The sequence below is a fragment of the Mizuhopecten yessoensis genome, unplaced genomic scaffold (assembly GCF_002113885.1).
Source record: "Mizuhopecten yessoensis strain PY_sf001 unplaced genomic scaffold, ASM211388v2 scaffold716249, whole genome shotgun sequence".
In the NCBI taxonomy this organism is placed as follows: Eukaryota; Metazoa; Mollusca; class Bivalvia; order Pectinida; family Pectinidae; genus Mizuhopecten; species Mizuhopecten yessoensis.
The window spans coordinates 315,362-342,510 of record NW_018480022.1 but is presented as its reverse complement, the minus strand read 5'-3'; the positions used below and the strand labels follow the sequence as shown (position 1 = coordinate 342,510).

Here is a 27,149-nt window from a genome sequence, read left to right as displayed (position 1 = left end):
TGAGTCTGGAGAAGAAGATTTTTGAAATATTGGATAATTTTCCCTTTGGGGCCCCGCCCTGGCCCCAGGGGTGGGGGTAGGAATCCCAATTTTACAATTTTGAAGCCTCATCTACCAAGGATGATTCTGACCAAGTTTGAAAACAATCCATCCACTGGTTCTTGAGGAGAAGTTGAAAATGTAAAAGTTTACGCACGACGGACGACGCACGACGACGGACGAAAAGCGATTGGAATAGGTCACTTGAGCAAAGCTCAGGTGACCTTAAAATAGAATAAAAATATTAATTCAGATAAAGCAGATAGGGGCCTTTTCATCCATGTGGAGAATAAGATTCTAGTACATCCTAGTGCAAGGAAAAAGACTTTTGAAGTTTTAGCCAATTTTTCCATTTTTGGGCCCACCCCTCCAGCTTCAGGAGGGAGGCAGGATCCTATTTTCTCCTAACAACTACTGGTAATTGCCATCTCATCATAATTTTTCCAACTAAATTTGAATTATTTCCTGCTTAAAATTGACAAAATATACAAAAATATAAGTGCAATTTTCCTGTATAAAGTCTAGTAAACTTTACCTCAGCTTCCCAATGGGAGAACTGATGACCAGGAGTAAATAAATTTACAATTCAGATAAATCAACTTAAAGGACCTTTTCATTCATGAAGTGCTTTTGATTCTGGTACATCCGAGTCCGAGGAAGAGGTGTTTTGAAATTTTAGTCAATTTTCCCCCTTTGAAACCTGTCTCTCCGGCCAAGGGGCAAGGTAGGATCTTATTTCCTTATATTGCTCTCATCATTACTAATCAAACCAAGTTTAAATTATTTCCTGAAATTTGCAATTTAGATAAAGCACCTAAGCATCTTTTCATTCACAAAAGAGTGTTGATTCTAGTGCATCTGAATCTGGAGAAGAAGATTTCTGAAGCGTTGGTCACCTCAGGGAATGGGGCAGGAATGCCAAATTTACAATTTGATAACCTCATCCACCAATGATGATTCTTAGTAAGTTTGAAAGAAATGCTTGAATTCACTGCTTCCTAAGAAGAATTAAAAAAAATATAAGTTTGGAAGAAAAGTGTTTAGGTCACTTGAGCCTTTGTTCCTGTATACTGTATGGTAAATATTCCTCCATCAATACTTGAATATTTTACCATATAAAGAAATAAGAAAATCACTAAAACTGATGGATTGTGCTCCCCAAAAGTCATTTCGGACTGGAATAAAGGTTGCATGATACACGTATCTTTACCTGAAATTTATCATGCCTGGCACTATTATTATCTCTGAGTTTACGTACGTAACTGTAAAGTGAATGAACAACCAAAGAGGTATGCAACAAAGCTTGTCTTCCTTCTACACATCACTTGCCTTTGAAGGTATACAGGGTAAGAATTATTTGACCTTTGAACTTAATGAGACCTTGACCTTGACTATACAGACCCCATAGTGGTACTACATAATATAACGCCTAACATTCTTGCATATATAACTTATATTGAGTTATCTTCATCAAATCAGAAGTGCCCTGAAAAAGAATTTGACCTATGACGTAAATATGACCTTGACCTCCAGGCATAGGGACCAAATAGTGGTATGTAACATATATATTGCCTTACTATCCCACATACATGTATATCACTAAAATTTCATTGATGAGNACAAACAGACCGAAACAAATAAACACTAGGCATACATAGTAACATTTTAGTTATAATTACCTCTTTTCTATCGCTGATTCTGCTGATGACTTTTTTAAGAACTCGATGTAAACATTTGTTTACATTTCGAAAATACGGCGCGTGCAAACTTCCGACTTTGAAGAGCTGCAAAGGCCGACAACTTTTCAAAAAATACTACGGTATGGTGTACGATTTAGGCTATATGATTTATAAAGTATTCAGTGTGGTAATAATCAGATCTGGCGAACGCGACTGAATTTCAAACCACATTTTTTTTACTAAAAAAAAATTTTGTTGTCAAAATAATGTGGATTCAGCTGCGTACTCGCGTATAGGCAGCTACGCGCCTGACCATGTATCTGGCTTGTGTGAAATGCCCTTTTAGGTCACAAAATACAATTGTATCTCTACAAAATATATCTAGTGATCAATTATCTCATAGACTTTAAAGAACATGCACCTGATGATGAAATATCACTTATCTGTATATATGTATTAACTAATGAAATATTACTTCTTGTCTGTGATAGTACAAGTAAATACAAGTTTATAACCAGTTTGAAACAATGAATTAATGTTCCTTTACATGACAATAATTATTGATAAAACATAGAATTACAAATACATAAGTATGTTCCTTAATGTCTGTGATAGTTAAAACAATTTTATCTGAAACAATATAATTAAAGATCTATAGCCTGTCTGTGATAATAAATACAGGTGTATGACCAGTCTGAAACAGTAAATAAAAAATATATGTTCCTACACAAAATGTATGTCTGTAATAAGCAGCCTGAAACTAATACAAGTTTATAAATAGTCTGAAACAATTAATAAATGTCCATAACCTGTCTTTGAATTTGTAAGGGTAATAATACAATTTTATCAAATTACTTTTAATACATTTAGACTAGGAAATCCGTGAAGAAAATCTAGATAAAACATTTTAATGACTAAATTGTAAGTAATACATGCAGTAGGGTCGTTTTCCTTCAGTTATGAAATGCATAGAACATCCTTTTCTCTACCACTTACCCCTATCTACTTTATAATGCTAAACCTTTTAAAATAATGTTAATACCGCTATAAACTCCTACTTTCACTTTCACATACTTCATTTCCAGTTAAGAAATACGAAACTAAGACTTCCGAATTAATGCTTTACCGTGTACAGCTCCCGTTTATAACATTCGTTTATAACATTCCTTCATGTCAAATACCATAACGCATTCGGAAACTCTTGATTCTTTCCATTTCGGAACATTCCCGTATCCGGTTGAAACGGTTGAACCTGTAAAGAAAACGACAGGTACAGATTTGGACCGAGGCTGACCTCAGGAAAATTTGGTATGGGTAGATTCTCTGGGGTAGATTGAGGTGTCCAGACGTACCTGACCGAAACTAAAATGCTGACCTTTGCCAATTTGCGTTATTTCTTTTTTAAACAATGTCAAGTCATATGTAATTTTTAAGATACGTTATGTAATTTAGTGGACGCGTGAGAGAAGGGCATACTATTCTTGATACATTGTTTTTTATCCTCCGAAACTGTGGATTTTTAGCTCTGCTTATAGAACGGTCCAAGTGTGTTCGTTTTTCGTGGAAAATTTCTGCGCCAAACGTACCGTTTCAACCGGGATACGCGAATGTAGCCCAAGCGTACCAAGATGAACTTCCGCAAAACTACTTCCGGGAAAATTTGTAAATAAAGAAGATTGCAAAACAGTTTCGTCATGAACGATATCTGTACTGTGGCATTTGATACAGACACATCTTTAAAAGTAGCATATCTGCTGAAATAGTACTCGCCTATACAATAGTGAAACGCTGAGAGCCAAGAAGACGTGTGGCTTTTATTACTAAGTTACTGTAGTCAGGGACAGTATATTATACGTAGTATACGTACAGTAAAATTCAGTTGTCTATAATCATGTATCGACGCTTTTTAGACGGCTTAAACTATTTCATATTTGGGGACACTGCATCGAATAATAACAGAAGGGAGTCGGGGAACGAACTCGGAGACAACTCGCGGTTTGAGGCCGAGAGAAGTGACGAGCACACAAAACTGATATCAGATGAGATCAAAGCGAAATGGGAGAAGTATATATGCTTGCGATTGCAGAGTAATCAGTAAACAGCATGAACATGATTGTTGAATGAGACCAATGATCCAATGTATATTTAAAATGTGATGTCATTTTATTGTTAAACTTTTGCTTCATATATATACATCAGCAGGTTGGGCACAACGGCGCATATGGGTAATAATCCCGCATTTGGGTAATATCTTTGTATGTTATGGTTGAATGCACTTCAAATCTACTTTCACTATCCTATATAAAATATCAAAATTTTGTATTTCACTTACGTTATTGAAAATCGCCATATCTATTGGTTATTACAAACAACTTTTGGTTGAACAGATTTTGGTTTTGAAAGTATTTTACGACCTTTGAAGCCTTAGAAAAGTCGGGACATCTAAAATCACGAAAATGTCAAAACACGAAAAAACGATCAACCAAAACGTGTTTATAATAACCATAAAATTAGCGATTTTTAATAAAGATAGTGAAGTACAAAATTTTGATTTTTAGCTCACCTGGCCTCGAAGGGCCAGGTGAGGTTATGCCGTGGTGCGGCGTCCGGCGTCCGTCCGTCGTCAATTTTTAGGTTTAACAACTTCTTCTCAGTAACCAAAAGTGCTAGGGTAATGATCTTTGGCCAGAAGCATGCTGGGATGAAGGGCTACCAAGTTTGTTCAAATAAATGACCTTGATTTATATTCAAGGTCACGGGGGTCAAATATGTTTAAAACCTTTAGACGACTTCTTCTAAATAACTGATAGGCCTAGGGTGATGATATTTGGCCAGTTACATGCTGGGATGACGGGCTACAAAGTTTGTTCAAATAAATGCCCTTGATTTATATTCAAGGTCACGGGGGTCAAATATGTTTAAAACCTTTAGACGACTTCTTCTAAATAACTGAGAGGCCTAGGGTGATGATATTTGACCAATAACATGCTGGGATGACGGGCTACCAAGTTTGTTCAAATAAATGACCTTGGTTTATATTTAAGATCACTGGAGTCAAATATGTTTAAAACCTTTAAACGACTTCTTCTGAATAACTGAGAGGCATAGGGTGGTGATATTTGGCCAGTTACATGCTGGGATGACGGGCTACCAAGTTTGTTCAAATAAATGACCTTGGTTTATATTTAAGATCACTGGAGTCAAATATGTTTAAAACCTTTAAACGACTTCTTCTGAATAACTGAGAGGCATAGGGTGGTGATATTTGGCCAGTTACATGCTGTGATGACGGGCTACCAAGTTTGTTCAAATAAATGCCCTTGATTTATATTCAAGGTCACTGGGGTCAAATATGTTTAAAACCTTTAAACGACTTCCTCTAAATAACTGAGAGGCCTAGGGTGATGATATTTGGTCAGTAACATGCTTGGATGAAGGGCTACCAAGTTTGTTCAAATAAAGACCTTGATTTATATTCAAGGTCACTGGGGTGAAATATCTTTAAAACCTTTAAACAACTTCTTCTGAATAACTGAGAGGCATAGGGTGATACTATTTGGCCAGTAACATGCTGGGAAGAAGGGCTACCAAGTTTTTTCAAATAAATGACCTTGATTTATATTCAAGGTCACTGGGGTCAAATATGTTTAAAACCTTTAAACAACTTCTCCTGAATAACTGAGATGCCTAGGGTGATGATATTTGGCCAGTAACATGCTTGGATGAAGGTCTACCAAGTTTGTTCAAATAAAGACCTTGATTTATATTCAAGGTCACTGGGGTGAAATATCTTTAAAACCTTTAAACAACTTCTTCTGAATAACCGAGAGGCTGGGACGAAGGGCTACCAAGTTTGTTCAAATGAATGACCTTTGCCCATTTTTTCTGAATTACTTTCAACTAAAAGTCAAGACGCTGATATTTTGCCTGTAGCTTTATTTTAGTCCTCTTTTAAGATTACAATTGTGAGATTAATACCAGGTGAGCTATGCAGGCCCATTGGGCCTCTTGTTTATATAGGATAGTGAAAGTAGATTCGAAGTGCATTCAACCATAACATGCAAAGATGTTACCCAAATGCGGGATTATTACCCATATGCGCCGTTGTGCCCAGGTTGGGGAAAACCACCAACTTGCGTATAATACGCAAGCTCGCCTATTATACGCAAGTTGGAGTATGGATTTGTTACTAAAAATAACCCAAATCGCTTTAACAGTAACTTTTGCACGATATTATTAAAAATCGCATTAATTTACGACAAGGTAAATAATATTTTGTTAAAAGTTGTTTACTGAAAGCGTTGGCTACTTAGAAACTTTATTTAATTTTACTGGAAGTATTGCATCTATTTATGGTTCTTTCCCACATGCAACTAAAGTTTATTTTTGCATTTGTATTATGTTTCATGACTGAATAAATGCGACTTGGACAAACAATTTAAAAAAGTTAAGATTTAAGTTATTTTGGCTATTTTCAGTAACAAATCCATACCCCTATTGGTGTATAATAGGCGAGTTTGCATATTATACGCAAGTTTGTGTATTATACGCATGTTAGTGGTTTCCCTCGACCTGTACATGTATCAAAGGTGTTTAAAACTCTGCCTGTAAATTGAGATAAACATCATATAAAAAAAAAATGTATTACTATACCTTTTTCAGGTCACCTGAGCTTTGCTCAAGTGACCAATTCCAATCACTTTCCGTCCATCGTCGTCCGTCGTGCGTCATGCGTAAACTTTTTACATTATCAACCTCTTCTCAAGAACCAGTGGATGGAATTTTTTCAAACTTGGTCAGAATCATCCTTGGTAGATGAGGCTACCAAATTGTAAAATTGGGATTCCTACCCCAACCCTAGGGGCCAGGGCGGGGCCCAAAAGGGAAAATTAACCAATATTTCAAAAATCTTCTTCTCCAGACTCAGAGGTATTACAGTCATTTTCTCTGCATGGATGGAAAGATCATCAGGGGCTTTATTTAAATTGTAAATTTCAGGACCCCCGAGCTATCCGTTCTCCCTTGGGGAGGGGGTAAAGTTTACTATAGTTTATATATGGAAACAACACTTTTGGGTATATTTTGACAATTTTCTGTTGGAAATTATTTTTACTTGGTGAGAATTATTCTTGGAGGAGGAAGATGGTTTTAAATTGTAAAATTGGGATTCCTTCCCCAACCCTAGGGGCCATGGCAGGGCCCCAAAGGGAAAATTAGCCAATATTTCAAAAATCTTCCTCTCCAGACTCAGAGGTATTACAGACATTTTCTCTGCATGGATGGAAAGATCATCAGGGGCTTTATTTAAATTGTAAATTTCAGGACCTCAGAGCTATCCGTTCTCCCTTGGGGAGGGGGTAAAGTTTACTATAGTTTATAGTGGGAAACAACACTTTTGGGTATATTTTGACATTTTTCTGTTAGCAATTATTTTTACTTGGTGAGAATTATCCTTGGAGGAGGAAGATGGTTTTAAATTGTAAAATTGGGATTCCTACCCCAACCCTAGGGGCCAAGGCTGGGCCCCAAAGGGAAAATTAACCAATATTTCAAAAATCTTCTTCTCCAGACTCAGAGGTATTACAGTCATTATCTCTGCATGGATGGAAAGATCATCAGGGGCTTTATTTAAATTGTAAATTTCAGGACCCCCGAGCTATCCGTTCTCCCTTGGGGAGGGGGTAAAGTTTACTATAGTTTATATATGGAAACAACACTTTTGGGTATATTTTGACAATTTTCTGTTGGAAATTATTTTTACTTGGTCAGAATCATCTTTGGTGGATGACGGTATCACATGGTAAACTTTGAATTCCTGCCCCATCCCCCAGGGGTTAGAGCGGGGACCCAAAGGAAACATTTACAAATATCTTAAAATTCTTATCCTTTGATGACATGACAAGTATTGTATTTCACTTAGTTTACATGCTGATTTCCACATCACATCTAAACAATAAAATAAAGCTACCAGTACCTATGATATAACTCAGGTGACCGCTAAGGCCCTTGGGCCTCTTGTTTATAGTAATACCCTTATTTTTTATTGATTTTTATCTCAATTTACAGTCAGAATTTCAAACACTTTTGCATGTATGTAGCGTAACTGGGTGGATTGTTGGCGACCAGGTAGCTCAATTGATAGAGCATCCATCTAGAGTTCAGAGGGTCCCTGGTTCCAACCCTGGTCCGGTCGTGTCTTTCTCTTGTTACAAAATTGACAAGCTTGCCAACCCTTGTTTCATTAGCATTGGGTGTAGGCCTGGCAACAGGATGCCAGAATGTGGGTTGTAAATAGTGTTGTCACCAGGTTTAAAGACTTAGAAGATGCAGGAAGAAAAGTAGCAGAACTGGACTGGGTTGATCGTCTGTGACCAGGTAGCTCGATTGGTAGAGCATCCATCTATAGAGTGTCCCATGTTCGAACCCCGGTCCGGTCGTGTCTTTCTCTTTCTCCTATTACATATGTAACAGTAGAGGAAAAATGCACAGTCTCTGACGATTGACCCAGTCCAGTTCCACTGCATATAGTATATACATTTAATGGTCATTTATTATCTAAGGCTTCACAATTCTAATTTATTGCTTGTTATATGCAAATGTCTCACTATTTCAGAGAGAGAGAAAATCACAATTTTTGATAAAGTATTTTTGTATTTCAACTGATCTCACTATTTTGCATAGGAAGGTTATGGCATGTATGCATACTCTCTGTTAAACAGTACTACACATTTTGAACACTTATAGCGGAACTGAACTGGATTGATCGTTTGAAACCAGATAGCTCAATTGGTAGAGCGTCCATTTAGAGTTCGGAAGGTCCCGGGTTTCGAACCCCAGTCTGAACGTGCATTTTTCAGCTCCTGTTAGACACTAAATATGTATCTGGCTTAAATGTCTGTTTTATGTTAATTAAAATTTATCTTTACAAATAATATATAAGCACGTTATATTTCAGTGAACAGCGAAGGCTGAAGACAAATGTAATTGACTTAGATGCAGATGTTGTGAAGGAGATGAGACAAGCCATACAACAGGGCCAGGAGGGCACACGACAATTTTACCTTGGAGGTGTGGACATCTCATTTGTAAAGGGGGATGATGTCAATGCCTGCGCTGCTTTAGTAGTGGTCAGCTTTCCCAGTCTAGAGGTGGGTGAAGAGTAGGTCTGAAAACATATGTACAAATTCTGAACATCTTTCACTTGATCCTGAGTAAACATATTTATTCAGATGATTGTATATGCCTATGCCTTCTAAATCAATTGTGTCCTTGTGAATTATAGAAATGTATCTACGAACAGTTGAAGGAATAATATACCTGTACCTTCAAGTTGTCACATACTGCTTTTAAAAATGGAAAACGATTTAAGAATGTTTCTACATGAAATAAGATTTTGTCCTTTGCTTTGTACTATTTCTAGCACAATTTCTTTTTTTTTTATACCTTTTTCAGGTTGTTTATGAAGATTATGATATGATCAAATTGACAGCTCCTTATGTGTCTGGGTTTCTTGCCTTTAGGGAGGTGGATTTTATTGTGTCTTTGTACCGAAAAGTCCAGCAGAATGATCCAAAATATACACCAGATGTAAGTTAGACTTGGTTTATATTACATGAAACCTTTATATGTGACCTAAAACATTGACCCTTTCATCAAATGCAAACCTGAATAAACATGTTTGTGAAGTGGACTGCTCTGATCCTTCACCATCCTCGATATCCAGGAGTTACGCTTACTTACGCTCTCTGCACCCCTGGAATATGTCGTGGCAAAATTGAAGGCACGAAGATAGCTGTTTGATTCAAAAAAGGTAAAAAAACCTGACCAATTGCTAGGCTGATACCTCTCCTTTGAAGATTACAAAGGAGAGACGCCCAACTTCAAAGCCTGTCAATTTTTACCATTACGTGACCGCGAGATTATTTTGATGTACATCAAACTAGTCTTCTTGTCTCTTCAACAAGGTGGCACACACTGAGCCTTTATTTTTGCCATGACATATTCCAGGGGTGTAGAGAGCGAAAGTGAGCGTAACCCCTGGATATCGAGGATGATCCTTCACATATTTTTCTCCTTTTTTTTGGAAGAGTGATTTCTCAAAAATGTAGAAAGCTACACAGGCTTGTGATGTCAGTCTAGACATAACTTTTTGTAACCAAAAGAAGTCATATTGAAAATAGGCATTCAGTGTAGTATGCATTCTTTTTTTTATCAAAATATGTTTTTTGGAGTTGGTAAAAATACATTCATTCCCTACCAAGAGGTTATGATAGGGAAATGGCAACCCTCGGGATAGGATTCCTGATGGTCAAACACGTCGCAATGTTCAGGTTTAGTTTGACATTCAAGTTCCTTTAATACTTTCAGGTTGAGATTTTTTTGTCATTCACTCAAGGAAGGGAAAGATTCTAGGAACAAACAACACGTACACATCAGAGCTGTGTTGATCTGAGTTACAATGAATCTGATGAATATTTGCAGTAATAAAATATATACTACATTAAATTAGTCATTGACACATACCCTACAGGTTGTGTTACCTGTTGATAGTTACTTCCCTTAATCAATTAAATCAGAATTGCCTGAGTGTTTTCAATGTAATTTATCCTGTGTATCAACTGATAGTCAAGTATAAATTTACTAGTTACTACTATTTAGGAAAGTTATTTTACAGGTTTTTAAGAAGTGGAAATCTTTGGAAAATAAATGCATAACAAAATGATAACACAGCATTTATCCTAAAATTGAAGAACGTAATTACATTTTAACGTCCATTATTTAAATTACTGACTTGCTTGATCCTTTGTTTCAGGCTATTCTAGTGGATGGTAATGGGCTTCTTCATCATCGTCGTAAGTAAAGCTTTCTGACTGATCTGTACATCACCAAGTCTAATGTTATAGAATTTTATGAATAATTAAATGTAATAAATGTATTATTTCAAACCTGCATGCTTGCATTCTAATGGAACATCATGGAGTTCATTCTATAGAGAGTTCTTTCTCACACCTATTTATTGGCGCCGTTTTCTTGGTGCTGTTAAAAAAGTCAACAAGAGATCCAGGACCTTAACGGTCACCTCAGTGAGAACGGTCACCACCTCAGTGAGAACAGTCACCTCAGTGAGGTTGACAATGCAAAACTTGTGATTCATCAGGTTATAATCTTTTATAAAACTAAAACACACAGACAATTGAATTCATGTGTATTTTCATAGGACACACAAATATTTCACTTAAATGAAAAATGCACTAGTATCAGTATATAAACAACAAAGTGAAAATGATTCAATAGATTTAAAAATATGCGTGTATCAGCACAATAGGATATATGATGTTGGTTTCACTGTGACTATTGGTGCTACTTGTCATCAACAAATGAACTACGTTTCCTTAAACTTGATAAAACAAACACCATTGAAGCATATTCAGCTCAAATTTACAGCACTCAGCAGAGGTCGCTAGTATTCTAGATTTTAAAGAAGAATACTGGACACAAGCAATCGAGAGTATGAAGGGGTTGGCAACATAAACAAAGTAGCGTAATATCGAGGTAAAACAAAATTTAAATGAATAAAACATTTGTTTGTAAATGTTTCAGTTTGGCATTAAAGGGGCTATTTAGTCAGATGACAACCTAAGTATCAAGCGGATACTGAAATACATATCTCCTAACGAAACCTAACGTTGTTGATATTGACATGATCTGAAGTTAACATCCAGTGTGGTCAGTTTCATCTTTTGGGAAAGCCGGTGATAAAAATAGCTACGACCGAAATAGTGCAATATCTGGGCCACCACGCTGTTGACCGACGTTAGGAGTCTTTTTTCACACATAACACGTCATCTTGTTGCTTTGAATTTACACGATACATTGCAGTCAAGAATTAAAAGTAAACTGAAAAAAAAACTTGCTTTACTAAATTAATTGTCCCTTTAAAGAGGTTTGAAACCTTTAATTTATGATATTTGGCTGAAATTGTATATCCGATCAAAACATGGAGCAGCGATTTTACCTTGAGTTCGGGAAGTGATGACATGACATGCAATTGATTAAATTTATGGATCACAAACAAAGAATTTCAGCTGTTTTAAACTGATTGGAACAAATTAACATTAATTAATTATGAAAATGAAAGAAATAATAGCTCAATTTGAACATTATTTAAAATCTACCCATTAGTTTCATAAATATGTTTTTGAACATTTTGCACTCTGTGACCACCAGTTCATCAAACTCGGACAGACAGTATTTGAGAATAAATCTAAAATGTACTTGTTTAAGGTACAGCACTTACTATCCTCCTCCCTTTGAGCCCCTCCTCGGGGGTGTGAGTGTCAGCCCCTTAAGCTCCTTAAGGTGGCTCTACCCTTTCACAATTAGCCAGCAGAATTCAATGAAAGTTTCACATCAGACCATTCAATTATCTCATTAGAAATAAAAATAAGTAATTTTGTAAAAGGAAGGGACCTATGGAAATTTAATAATAGTCTTTTATGTGACCAAGAATATGTACAAAAAGTTAAAGAAACAATAGTTAAGGTAAAACAACAATACTGTTCACCTATTTATAATAATGACATTTCAAATGTAACAAATTCAGAACTTGTACTATGTATTGATGATCAATTATTTTCAGAAACATTGTTAATGGAGATAAGAGGAATTACCATATCATATTCATCATTTAGAAAAAAGGAAAGGGATAAAAGAGAAAAAGAATTGCTATATGATTTAGAACAACTTGAAGGTAACAATACATGGGCATCAAATTTGGAGGCATATGAACAAAAGAAGGTAGAGTTAGAAAATATTAGAATAAATAAAATGAAAGGACACATGATTCATTCAAAGGTTACTTGGCTAGATGAGGGCGAAAAACCATCAAAATATTTTTGTAATTTAGAAACTTATAATTATGTGAACAAAACTATAGTTAAAATTGAAAAAGATAATGGTGAAGTTTTAACAAGTCAAGCTGATATTCTTGCAGAAACAACGAATTTTTACAAACATTCTACGGTATATGCTGATCGTGACCAATCTAATAACATAGAAAATGTTAATCTAAATAATTTGTTAAATGGTCTAGAGTATGTTAAATTAACTGATGATCAACGTTCAAACCTTGAAGGAGAATTAACAGAAACAGAACTACTTTTTGCTTTAAAAAACATGAAAAACTTTAAATCACCTGGTTCTGATGGCTATACAAGTGAGTTTTTTAAATTCTTTTGGGTGAATTTGAATTATTTTTTTGTTAGATCTTTGAATCTTGGGTATAATAACGGTGAATTATCAATTACACAAAGACAGGGAATTATAACTTGTATTCCAAAAGGTGATAAGCTTAGACATTTTATGAAAAACTGGAGACCAATTACTTTGCTAAATGTTATATATAAACTAACATCAGCTTGTATAGCCAACAGACTTAAATCAGTTCTAGACCATATTATTTCCGAGACACAAACAGGTTTTTTAAGTGGTAAATATATTGGTGAAAACACTAGACTAATCTATGATATTATGAATTATACTGAATTAAACAATATACCTGGACTTCTAATATTCATTGATTTTGAAAAAGCTTTTGATTCTGTTTCATGGAATTTTTTATACAAGGTAATTGATTTTTTTAATTTTGGTGAAAGCATTAAGAAATGGATCAAAACTTTATATAAAAATACTTTTTCTGCAATAACACAAAATTGTATACTGTCTGATTTTTTGGAGATACAAAAAGAATGTCCACAAGTTGATCCAGTCTCCCTCCCCGTATCTGTTCTTACTAGTAGCTGAAATATTAGCAATTTTGGTCAAAAACAATAAAAATATCAAAGGTATACAAATAAAACATAAGGATTATAAACTCTCACAGTTTGCAGATGATACCTCAATAATTTTAGATGATCTAGAAACTCATTCAATGAAGCTTTAAATACTTTAGATTGTTTTGGTAAAATGTCAGGTCTAAAACTTAATAATGATAAAACAAAAGTTATTTGGATTGGCAGCAAGAAATTCAGCGCAGATGTCTACCATCATAGATTGAAATTAAAATGGGGGGAAACAAAATTTGATTTGCTAGGTATTCATTTTGAGCTCACCTGCCCGAAATTTGGTCTGGAGCATCCTTAGGCCAAGGGGAATCAATTTTGTATAAATGATGGGTCTGGCCCCCCTGGGGGCTGAGGGGCGGGGCCCAATAGGGGAAATATAGCAAATTCTTTAAAATCCTTCTTCTGTAGGAATGAAAGGATTTGGTCCATATTTGGTCGGAAGCATCCTTGGGGGAAGGGGAACAAATTTTGTATAAACCGTGGGTCTGGCTCCCCTGGGAGTGAGGGGCGGGGCCCAATAGTGGAATTATAGCAAATTCTTTAAAATTCTTCTTCTTCTGTAGGAATGAAAGGATTTGGTCCATATTTGGTCAGAAGCATCCTTGGGGGAAGGGGAACCAATTTTGTATAAACCGTAGGTCTGGCCCCCCTGGGGGCTGAGGGGCGTGGTCAAACAGGGGAAATATAACAAATTCTTTAAAATCCTTCTTCTGTAAGATGAAAGGATTTGTTCCATATTTGGTCTGAAGCATCCTTGGGACAAGGGGAACCAATTTTTTGTATAAACCATGGGTGTGGCCCCCCAGGGGCCTGAGGGGCGGGGCCAAATAGGGGAAACATAGCAAATTATTCTTTAAAATCCTTCTTCTCCTGTAGGAATGAAAGGAGTTGTTCTATATTTGGTCAGAAGCATCCTTGGGTGAAGGGGAACCAATTTTGTATAAATCGTTGGTGTGGTACCCCAGGGGCCTTGGGGGTGGGGCCCAATAGGGGAAACATAGCAAATTCTTTAAAATCCTTCTTCTTCTGTAGGAATGAACAGATTTGTTCCATATTTGGTGTGGCACTGCATCCTTTGGTAAAGGAGACCTCCCCCCCCCCCGTGGGACCTGAGGGGCAGGGCCCAATAGGGGAAATAGAGGGAAAACCATTAAAATCCTTCTTCTACCATAAAGATTAAGGGATTTTATCCTAATTTAGTCTGGAGCATCAATGGCCAAGGTGACTCAATTTTGTATATGCAGTGGGTGTGGTCTCCCAAGGGGCAGATGGGCGGGGCCCAAAAGGAGAAATAGAGGTAAAACCTTTAAAATCCTTCTTCGACCATCGGGATTATGGGATTTTATCCTCATTTAGTCTGGAGCATCCTTGGGTCAAGGGGACTCAATTTTGTATAATTGGTGGGTATGACCCCCCTAGGGGTGGGGCTCTGTTTGAAGTTTGTTCTCACTAAATCTCAAGTACTGTATGGATATTTCTGAAATTTCATATGTACTTACAGCACCTACTTCATACCAATTATTTTAAACATATTCAGGTGAGCGATACAGGCACTCTGGGCCTCTTGTTCAGTTATCTTAGAAGATATTATAAGTTTGAATTATGTGAAAGCCCTAAAAAATGTAAATAACAGTATAACCCAATGGTCACGTAGGATTTTAACCCCTATTGGTCGTATTGTAGTATTGAAATCAATAATTATACCAAAACTTAATCATCTGTTCATTGCAATTCCTACACCAACCAGCACTTTTATTCAGCAGCTGAACACAATATTTTTTAACTTCATTTGGCAATCTCCTGTTGACAAAATTAAACGAAATACTATAATCAAAAAGTATGAAAGTGGAGGCCTTAAAATGATTAACATCAATAATTTCATATCTAGTTTGAAGTCCACTTGGATACGAAGATTACTGAAAAATAATGGGAAAAGCTGGATACATATTTTTGAAGCAGAGCACTTTCCAGTAGAAAATATATCGGATATGGGAATTGATTTTATTAAAAATTTTAAGACTAGTAATATGTTTTGGAAGGATGTTTTTAAGGCATGGGTAAATGTTTCAGAAGTAACACATGTAAAATCTATTAAGCAGTTCTTAACTCTCCCAATCTGGTATAACCCACTTTTTGGTATTGGCAAAAAGTCTTTTTTTGTCCGAAAATGGTTTGATCGGGGTGTTAAAAATGTTTGTGATCTATTAGAGCAAAATAATGTTTTTTTAACTTTTGTAAATTTTAAACTGAAATACAATATAAACTCTGGAAACTTCTTGATTTATCATAGTATATGCCAGTCTATTAGGCAATGTTGTAAACAATTAAATTATAACTTAACTGCAGAAACAACTTTGGAGAGGCCCTTCATACCAAGTCATATTTATATTATCATAAAGAAAAAAAGGTTGTAAAGACATGCATGACATATTAAATAGTAAAATTAAATTAGTAAATACAGCTGAAAGAAAATGGGTATTGAAAGAAAATTTTAGAAATATAGATTGGAAAAGTTCATATAGTATTGTCTTTAAAGTTACAAAAGACACAACACTGCAATGGTTTCAATACAGATTACAAAATTGTATCCTCCCAATTAAAAACTATTTAAATACTATTGGGATGTCAAATGACAATATCTGTAATATGTGTAAAATAGAAATAGAAACTACAGAACATCTATTCTGGGAATGTCCACAGTCCTTAAAGCTATGGCAAGATTTAAAAGAGAGATTATTTAGCAGAAAAAGGAAATCATTGATTTTAAGTTGGAAACAATACTTTTTGGAATTACTGAAAATTACTGAAAATTACTGAAAATGCCCATTAACTATATTATTTTGTATACAAAATATTATATATATACTGTTTCCAGAAAAAAACAGAAGTTAAGTTTAAATGGTTTGAATGAGTTTCTTGATTTCAGATATAATATTGAGAAAGCTTTATCAGTAAAAAAAATATACAATGAAACATTTGATCAAAGATGGATGGAATGGAAGGATTTATTTTGAGGATTTTTTGTATGCTACAATTTCTCTTTTTGTTAATTGATATTTCTCTCTCCAAAAACAAACACAATACGGGTTAGTAGAGTGCATGAACATTTTATGTATTTTCTGGTGCTTATATGGATACATGCAATAATGGGCATGTATGTTTGTATTTACATGCATGTGTACGTATGTAAGTGCATGTATACTTGCTGATGTTAGTGTGTATGTATGTGCATGTGTGTGCATGTGTATGCATGTATGTATGTACGTATGTAGGTCGTAGGAGTGTATGTTATGTATGTATGTATATGTGTGTGTGTATAAGTGTTTTGTTAATGTTTAGTGATTATGATACTGATGTATATATGTAAACACGTCTGGATGTGTGTGCTGTGTGTGAAATGTGGTAGTATGTTCTTGTTCTGTAGATGACCAATACTCTATGTACAAATGTTTTATTTCCCAATCAAATTTCTGAATGTTATATTGATGAAAAAACATTATGAAATTTAAATATTTGAATTTAGATAAAATTAGCAGAGAAAAATAAATGAGAGCCCTCCTGTGTGAGGACACCATTTTATTTTGGGGGCTGACTCCAGGGCTCCCCAACCCTGGCAGTTCCTATCAATTTATTTATATATATCTGTATATACTTATCAGTATTATATATATATATATAATATTTGGCTGGGGGATTTTTTTTTTTTTTTTTTTAGAGGTAATTTTATGAAAATGTAAGCATTCCGATAATCTGGGGATTTTTTTGTAAAAAATACAGAAAAATAGAATTTTTGTCAAATTCAACACTTTCACATTTTTTTGAGTGCGTGGCATTTTTCAAAACTATTACAACAATAAAATAATGAAAAGAAACATTGCTAATCAACCCTATAAATATTTTATTTATCATAAAATATCTACAACATGTTACAAAAAGCATTTTTTATTGAAATTGTATGGATAAAAGTCACTAAATACAAGCTTAAAGCAAACAGGACACATAGTGTCATACAAAAAGAGTGAAAAATTAAACCAAATACACACAGTCATTATAATTCATTTATTTTACATTTTACAATAATTTTTATCCTGATGAGAGTTGTCTACCTTGAAAAATATCGGTACTTTTTGCTGAGGGATAGAATTTATACAATGACACTTATTTTCTTTACAATACCAAAAACAACGGAAATAAATTAAATTACTATATTCAATTGTCAATTTACTGTTCTTTCATGAACAAAATTACTCTCAATCACGTACACTTTGGACATCATTCCATAGCCCGCTTACACATGGTATATTTACATATCAGGTACATATGTAACCATAGGCTATTGCATGGTATACTGTTATCATGTGCACGCACATGCACTTGCATTTTATAGGGATCTTGATGTTTTACAAACCACTATTTTCACAGAGTTATTGTAAGTGCATTTGTGAAACGATTTATCTGACAGAGCGTAACTCGCTCGGCAATAAAAGTCGCAGCGACCAAGAGCTTGTGAACTTCTGTAAGCACGTGATACGTACAGGTGAGGTCGGTAAACAAAATACATCAGTCTGCATTCCATGCGCCTCATATACGACCTTCTTGAAGTCGTCTGATCTTATGTCAGTGTCTTCCCGTGAGTTAATTAATGTCTTTCTATCCTAAGCTTTATTTTAGAAGTTCAGTATGTGTGATTACACATTTCCAAGTTAAGTCTCGATATCGGGTGTTGACATATCATCGTCACGCACGTGTACTATTGTTTACCCGGTGTTACTATCATTTACACTACGGTAATGGAATGCCCGATACGCAATATGGAAATGACGACACGAAAATACGACAAGAAAAACATGTGTATTACGAAGGGTGGGAAGTCCTTAAGTATAAATTCTGATCCTCAGCATCTATGGATTATTTTATGAATGTTGTTCCAAATCCACCAGTTAGTTTCAAAGCTGTTTTTGAAGATTTTGCACACAGTGACCACATATGGTCCCTCCCCTAATTAGCCACCTAAGGCGTCAACCCCTTAAGTATAAGAGTGACTCTGGTGACCTAAAAATTAAATCCCAGGAATTGATTTTCACCAATTAAATGTAAATTGTACATCAGATTATTTGTAACATCACATTTTTTCAGATTAAAGATATTTTAAGTGATAATTCTCATTTTAAATCTCATTTTTAGCTCACCTGCTCTTTTTGCATAGGTGGCTTCTGTCGTCCGGCAGTTGTCCGGCCGGCCGTCCATCAATCTTCTCTTAATAATGCTAACTAGTCCTGAACGGCTAAGTGGATTTTAACTAAATTTGACATGGAGTATCCTGGGCCAAAGGGAATTCAATAATGTATATAATTGAGGGTGTGCCAACCCCTGCGGTAGAGGGGCGAGAAATTGAGGTAAATCTTTAAAATTCCTCTCCTTCTGTACAAATGGAGGGACTTTAACCAAATTTTGTCTAGAATGTTCTTGGGCATGCCAAGGGGCAAGGGGAATTCATTTTTTATTTATAAATGGAGGGCTTGGCTCCCTGGGGCAGAGAGTTGGGGGGAGCCCATTAGGGAGAACATAGGGGAAAATGTTTAAAAACCTTCTCCTCCTGTATGAACAGAGGGATTTGATTTGAATGTTATCTAAGGCTTACAATAATTGCCTTGACATCTTAGACAAAAGCAATGGCTTGCAGTTGTGCAGCACACGCTGAACTGTGTCAGCTCTGATCCTGTATACACAATTGGTGTCGACCATAGTACACAAGTGGTGGACAGAATGTTTTTCTGGGATTTACTTGCATATTGTCTTTTATTTTTCAAGCTGGTACCCAATGAAAAAATGAAAAGAGCCAATAGCTACTTTGGCTACCGACAGCGGGTGCCCTAGTCAGAGAAATACAAAGCTACGACTTGAACATTGTATTTATCCGAAGCAATCAGTCAAGCCTGGAAAATAAAGGCCTTTATTAGCCCACCATCATCTGATAGTGGGGTATTCGAATCACCCTGCGTCCGTGGTCCGTCGTCTGTCGTCCGTCGTCCGTCCGTAAACAATTCTTGTTATCGGTATTTCTCAAGAAATTACCAGAGGGATCTTTCTCAAATTTTATATGCAGGTTCCCCTTGGTCCTTAGCTGTGCAGGGCAGCTTTTGAGACTGATCGGATAAACAACATGGCCGACAGGCAGCCATCTTGGATTTTGATATTGAAAGTTTGTTATCGCTATTTCTCAAGAAGTACTATAGGGATCTTTCTCAAATTTTAAATGTAGGTTCCCCTTGGTCCTAAGCTGTGCAGGGCAACTTTTGAGACTGATCGGATAAACAACATGGCCGACAGGCAGCCATATTGGATTTTGATATTGAAAGTTTGTTATCGCTATTTCTCCGGAAGAACTAGAGGGATATTTCTTAAATCTTACATGTAGGTTCCCCTTGGTCCTAGCTGTGCAGGGCAATTTTAGAGACTGATCGGATAAACAACATGGCCGATAGGCAGCCATCTTGGATTTTGATAGTTAAAGTTTGTTTTGCTATTTCTCGGGAAGTACGGGAGGGATCTTTCTCAAATTTTAAATGTAGGTTCCCCTTGATCCCTCGTTGTGTATGTTACATTTTGAGACTGATCATAAAAACAGAATGGATTAAAAGAAGAACTAAACAGATCTTTCTCATATTGCAATGATCGATTCTATTTCTTTCACATGTATTAAGTACTGTACTAGTAAATATGTGAAATGACAAACTCACTTTGAAGGTTGGCTTTCATACACATCAGTATTAAGTTTAGATCAAAAGTTACCTCAAGGTGCATTTACTGTTAACATGACTCGATCAAACAGATTAGAGGAAAGAAGAGAAAAGATCGAACTGACAAAGAACTAATGAAGATGGTACAAAGGTGGGCGCCAAGATCCCTCTGGGATCTCTTGTTTTAAACTCCAATTACACTGATTATAAACACGTTTTTGACGTTTGGAGGTGGTTATTAACGTTAAGAAACATTTTAAAATTAGGAACATATTTTGAAAACAGCTCTTCATAAATTTAAAAAACCCACTTTGAACATTTTGTCTGATGGATGGATAACTTAACAACAAGAAAATATAGGCGGTTGTTTGGTTGAACGACCACAAATTCATTAAAAAATTGCCTTTTCCTTGACTAAAATCTTTTTTTCTGTCTCTTTTCCATATTTCGACTAGTCACATGGATGAAACAGTCTTTTCTCTATGTCTATGTAAAAATAGTCTGCCTTTTATGTCCTTGCAGAATTTGGGCTGGCTTGTCATCTTGGTGTCATCCTAGACATCCCTTGTATTGGTGTGGCCAAAAAGTTGTGCCAGGTCGATGGTCTGGAGAAGGATGAAGTACACATAGCTAAGGTAGTGTAATACTCTGCAGAAGGAGCAAAGATTGCTTTATAAGGCATTATTTAACTATTTGAAAGACATTGGTCTATTCTATAGACTCTGATGTCTTTTAACCCACCTTACCCTTTTTGACGTTATGTATATCACATAGTCCATATTACATCTATTCGTCATCTCTTTTATTATCTTAACTCCCTTTTTATTTTAATTATTTACACATACAATGCAAATGCTTTTAAAATGAACCTTTTTATCTGATTTTATCTTCGCTACTCACATGTTTGTTAAAAAAAATGAAAAATAAAAAAATAAATCACCATGGCCCTAAATGACCACAGCCGAAGATGGGCCGTTAAACATAAACAAACAAACAAAGACTATTGTAGGGATAAATGAAAACTACTCTACTGACAAACTTCTGAGGTCATGGGATCAAAGGTCAAAGATTATGAATGAATTTCATTACTGAAATGGTTAATTATCTCGGAAATGTAGGTATTTTGTATACACATACCTTGGATATATGTAGCGTTGATGCAAGCTACATTATGACAAAATTCCAAGGTGATGGGGTCAAAGGTCACAGAAACAGTGTCTGTCTTTTCCATCGGTCTGTGAGGTTAGACTTTCTCATGACCCTTGATCTTTCTGTATATTTTTCACTTGTTTATTTAGCACCTACAGGGGCAACAAGCAGCCGGAATGTGGGGGGTATTAGTTAGCCCATAGGCGACAGCTCTAGTTTTTAAATGGAATAATTTTTCCCTTTTGAGGTGTTGATTACAGCTTTAAAACAAGATATATTGAAGGATCTTGGCCCCCACCATGAAAGATCTTTATCAGATCTACAAAAGATTATCTTTTATCTTCTTTGCTCTCCATCTCCTTCTAGGTACTATTACCTAGTCCCATGTAGGAAATCCTAAACGGGAATCTTGTACATTAACTTAAACCTCGTAATGTAATGTTAATTGGTAATATGACAAATGTAATTAAATAGGAACTGAAAACCGTATGCAACATGCTAGAAAGGACCTGTTACAGGAACAAAAGATTTTTGCCCACAAAGCAATTTAACCATTACTGGGTTATATTTGTAGCTCCCTAAGACACCTTTGGAAGGCGGCACTAAATAGTTGATAGCACAGGCCCTGGGGACCTTTTGAATTAAAAAAAAATATCTCATGGGTCGTGTCTTAGGGAGCTACAAATATAACCCAGTAATGGTTAAATTGCTTTGTGGGCAAAATTCTTTTGTTCCTGTAACAGGTCCTTTGTAATTCTTACATAATAAGAAGTGCTGTCAATGACGAATGAATTCTCATTTGGTTATTTTTAACAAGGAGAACATACATAAACAAGAGGCTCAGAGGGCCTGTATCGCTCACCTGATTCTTTTGTTACATGAAACTTACATATAAGTAACTTCAGACCAAATTTGGTAACTAGAACACAAGACATTTTAACATCTCTTAAACGCTTAAGATATTGTTGTTTGAAATTGAAAATTGTAATTTTAAAGCTTTTAACCCACATTGACCTTTGACTCATGCTAGCACTTCAAGATGACATTTGGCCTCATTACTATAATGAAGAAAAAGATTCTCACTGCTGGTCTACATAACATACCCAAGTATCATGACTCTAGACCAAAGGTTCTAAGGATATCCTCGTTTGAAGATTTTAACATTTTTGACTCCTGTGACCTTGAGAGTAGGTCTTTATAGCATTCTATCCCTGATACCTACTGGCCAAATATCATGACCCTGGGCCTTATGGAACTTGAGAAGAAGATTGTTAAAGTTTTTAACCCATGTTGACTTTTGACCCCCAACTAGCAGTTAAAGTTGACCTTTAACCTCATTACTGTAATAAAGAAAACGATTTACACTGCTGGTCTACATAACATACCCAAGTATCATGACTCTAGTCCAAATGGTTCTTAGGATATTGGTGTTTGAAGTTTTTAACATATTAATAGTGATAATTAACAAAAGTATCCTGTCAAAATTCAAGATGGCTGTCTGGTTGCCATCTTGATTTTCCTATCAGTCCTAAAAAAATATAATACATAACAAGGGACCATGAAGAACCCTCATGTGAAATTTTAGTACTTCTGAGAAATAGCAATAACAAACTTTAAAAAATCAAAATTCAAGATGGCTGCCTATTGGCCGTCTTTGTTTTCTGATCAGTCTGAAAATTAAATTAACCTAACAACAGAGCATGGGGAACTTTCATGTGAAATTTGAGAAAGATCCTTCGGGTCATTGTTAAGGATGGCATTCTTGTCAGTAAATTTATGCACCTGAGGATCTTACATGAATACTAGTCGTACATCATGCCATGAAAAAAGTTTGAATATTTTTGGTTTTTACTTATTTATTGCACTGTTGATTACATTAGATCAAATCGCTTAAAAAGGGAGGCGATACGTTTCCTCTGATTGGTGACTCCGGGAGATGTCTTGGAATGGTGAGTGTCAAATTATTATGTTTAATAATTGGTTAAAGATTAGCAAGAAGTTCCACAAAAGTTTGTCATCAGGTCTCCAGATTTTGTTTTGTCGGTTAACTTCTTAATTTCCTCCAGTCAGTAAATTGATATTTTCAACTAATGGGTGAAATTATTCTCAAAGGATGATAAAGCATTTTCCTATAAAACTTCTCTCTTGAAATGAAGGAATTGTATCAGAATCACATATCTTTGAATCTTGGTCCGTTTCCACTGTACATGTATATATATAGATCCGGATGCTATTTTATAAACAATATTCAATGATGTTACCGATTGCCAATTTTTTATAAACTGCCTAGGTTTATCTCCCTTGGGGATACATGTTGGTTATGAATTTCTCCTTTCCTCTTGTCCTAGATCTAATATTTATAATACTACCTTTTATCTTCCTCAATCTAATATTTTCCGATTCCGTTTTCTTAATTTCTAATTCTTTAATATCTACATGTTCCTGCTCGTCAGTATTTTTTTATATCATATTTTTTAGTGTAGATTATATTCCTTCCTACATTGCTATTTCTTTCTTTAAGATGAATATGCTATACTTTTTATCTCTGATTTCCATTAATAATGTTAAAAAAAGTAAATTTAAAACAAGTCATCAATAACATTTTCTATATCTGGTATATTAATTATCGCATTAGGATTATAAACTGGAAGAGAGTACTGAACTTTTTGTATCTGGAATAACCTTTATTTCACCATTTGAAGATCATAATCTTACCCATATAAAAAAGACGAATGAATTGAATTAACACAATCCTTTCCCCACCAGAATTCATTAAATTTTAAAACAATTATAGAGAATGAGTGGTCGGACCTGTAACCTGACTCAATAGCTGATATATGGGTACTAGATTACAAATTGTTTAAAATGAGAGAAAAAATTCTAACAAAGCCTGTTTTCTCCAAGTATCTTTTACTATCTTGATGCAACTCTCTGAAAAGATCAACCATCGAATGGTTTTCTATAATTTCAATAACTTTCTTTCTTGCCTTTTATTATTTATGTTTTTATAGCTTTTGTAATTTCTAACTCAGGGTCTAATACTAAATTGAAATCTTCACATGAAATAACTCTATTATTCCCAAAGGTATCAATTGTATCAGTTAAAATATCAAAAGAGTTTGGGGTGTCCTTGTTTGGGCCACTGATAGTGCCATTAAAGTAACTTTTGAACCATTATTTTGATTCAATATCAAGGGCCAAAAAATGTCCTCAGATTTCTATCTTTTCATTTTTCACCTTAATTTCAAAAGTATTATAAGAATAGCTACTCCCTTAGCGTTGGACTTGAAGGAATTAAAATTGCAGTAAAACCCCATTCATTTCTGATAATATTTTGGTTCTCTTCAGTAAAATGTGTGTCCTGTAAGCAATAAAATTGTTTTTGTTTCATATTAGTTATAATATATATGGTCACTTCTTTTCATTTTTTCCCTTAGACCCTGACAATTTGCAGAAAGAATAGTTATACTCTCCATCATGCTACATTACCACTTACTAGAAATATGTATTCATTAACCAAGATAAGAATTAAGAAGAGAAGAATATAGATTACATTATATATGTTTTAATGTCTCATACATAACGAAGCATTGACATGTTCCCAGACCCTGAGGAGTCACAACACCAGTATCAATCCTATCTACGTCTCCATTGGACATCGTATCTCACTGGGCTCAGCAACATGGCTCGTCCACCATTGCTGTAAATATAGAGTGCCTGAACCTGTCCGATTGGTATGTTTGTGACATCTACAGATCCTTTTAAATTGGTTAATAAATAATAGATGTCCTATATTTTGACACAATTTGTACAAATAACAATGCATGTAATCCAATTAAGACCAAGTTGTCATTTTTAGCTTGCCCAAAGGGCCAAGTGAGCTTACGGCATGGTGCGGCGTCCGTCGTCGTCCGTCCGTTCGTCCGTCAGTCCGTCCGTCCAGATAATGATAATGATATTTGGCCAGGGATAAAGGGCTACTAAGTTTGTTCAAATAAATGACCTTGACTTATATTCAAGGTCACAGGGGTAAAATATGTTTAAATCCTTTGAATGACTTCTTCTGAATATTTGGCCAGTAACATGCTGGGATGAAGGACTACCAAGTTTGTTCAAATGAATGACCTTCGCCAATATTCAAGGTCACAGTGGTCAGTATATGTTTAAATCTTTAAATGATTTGTTCTGTATAACCAAAAGTTCCAGGGTAATGATATTTTGCTAGAAGCATGCTGGGTTGGAAGACTATAAACTCTGTTCAACCTAATGTCCTTGTTCATTATTCAAGGTCACAGGCGTCATATGTTTAAATATTTTAATAGGTTCTTATGAATCAAACACTGATATTTTGCCTGTAGTTGTATTTTAGTCCACTTTTAAGATTACAAGTATGAGATTAATGCCAGGTGAGCGATTCAGGCCCATTGGGCCTCTTCTTCATTTTTTAGCTCACCCGTCATTATCTGCCGTTTCTGCTCATTAACTCTCGCAAATATTATCTGATGGTCTTCAAACTTAGTAACAGGGTTTAACGCAATAAGGGCTCGGCCAAGTTTGACAACCACTTTAATTGGACTCCATTTGGCAGAGTCATTATCTGCAGTTTCCGCATAATAAATATGAGATAAGGTGTTTTTTTCGTCGAGTTTCAAGCTATACATTATGTCTCAACCGCATGATACTCGCATGTTTAAACCTTACCTCAATAATGTTTACCTTAAATACGTCCTGAAGGTGGGGGATATTAATTCCACGAATTTGCTTGTTGGCCCTGCCTTTAGTCCCCTGGGGGGTCAGCCCCACTATTTGTACAGTTTTGAATTTCTACTACCAAGGGATGCTTCCAATCAAATATGGATGATATCCATTGCTTAGTTCCAGAGAAGACATCGCTTTAACCAATACTGTATAGCCAAATAACCTTTTTGGCCCCACTACCCCTCATCCCCCTGGGGGGTCAGCCCCTCCATTTGTACAATTTTGAATCCCCACTTCCCATGAATGCTTCCAACCAAATATGATTCATATCCAGTGCATAGTTCTAGAGAAGAAGTCGTTTATAGCAATGTAATCTGATTGCCCCCTTTTGGCTCCGCCCCTCAGCCCCACTTTTTGTACAATTTCAAATCCCCACTACCTAGGGATGCTTCCAGCCAATTTAAGTTAAATTCCAATCAGAAGTTGTTGACGGACGGACGTCGGACGGACGATGGACTCCACCTGAGCTTATAAATATCAGGTTCATTAGTTTCAACAAATGTATAATTGGTGTTTATCCTGCATCTCAGCATGTGTTCCTTTTTCCTATATTATATACCTATGGAAATATTACAACACCAAGAAAGCATGTGTCTTGTCAGTTTATTTTCAGTACTTTGATTTTATATTGCAGGCAGATGTAAATTCTAGAGAATATCTGAGGAACAACTTCAAGCCAGACAAACTTTTAGATCCAACTGATGATTGAAGATATCAGCCTACATAATAGCTTTTCAAACTTCTTATCAAATAATTTCCATATAGAAATGCGTTTGAAACAGGAGGCACAGATGGCCTTTATCGCTCACCTGGAAATGTTAGTAAAATTGAAGTTGGAATAGCTAGATGTTGCTGGTAGTGTACATGTATTACATGGTAAGTCAGGGGTTATATTAATGCAATTGGACAAAATCCTGTCATTTCTACAGGAAAAGAAGGAT

At 35.5% G+C, this 27,149-nt stretch overlaps 1 protein-coding gene across 1 annotated transcript; it reads left to right on the top strand.

Moving 5' to 3' along the window:
- Positions 1-3,279: 3,279 nt before the first annotated feature.
- On the top strand, positions 3,280-27,082 carry LOC110442325 (endonuclease V-like). The gene is made up of 8 exons (XM_021485881.1): positions 3,280-3,782; positions 8,674-8,866; positions 9,171-9,305; positions 10,531-10,570; positions 20,824-20,936; positions 23,331-23,399; positions 25,056-25,184; positions 26,843-27,082. Exons 1-8 carry the CDS (start codon positions 3,610-3,612, stop codon positions 26,915-26,917), a joined length of 927 nt encoding a protein of 308 aa, XP_021341556.1. The 5' UTR covers positions 3,280-3,609; the 3' UTR covers positions 26,918-27,082.
- Positions 27,083-27,149: the final 67 nt, after the last annotated feature.

What these genes read in the sequence shown, in the direction of transcription:
- LOC110442325 (XM_021485881.1), top strand. Translation starts at nt 3,610, where the DNA reads ATGTATCGACGCTTTTTAGACGGCTTAAACTATTTCATATTTGGGGAC. An exon ending in ATCAAAGCGAAATGGGAGAA is followed by an intron (nt 3,783 to 8,673) that starts GTATATATGCTT and finishes GTTATATTTCAG; the next exon opens with TGAACAGCGAAGGCTGAAGA. An exon ending in ATGAAGTACACATAGCTAAG is followed by an intron (nt 20,937 to 23,330) that starts GTAGTGTAATAC and finishes TGATTACATTAG; the next exon opens with ATCAAATCGCTTAAAAAGGG.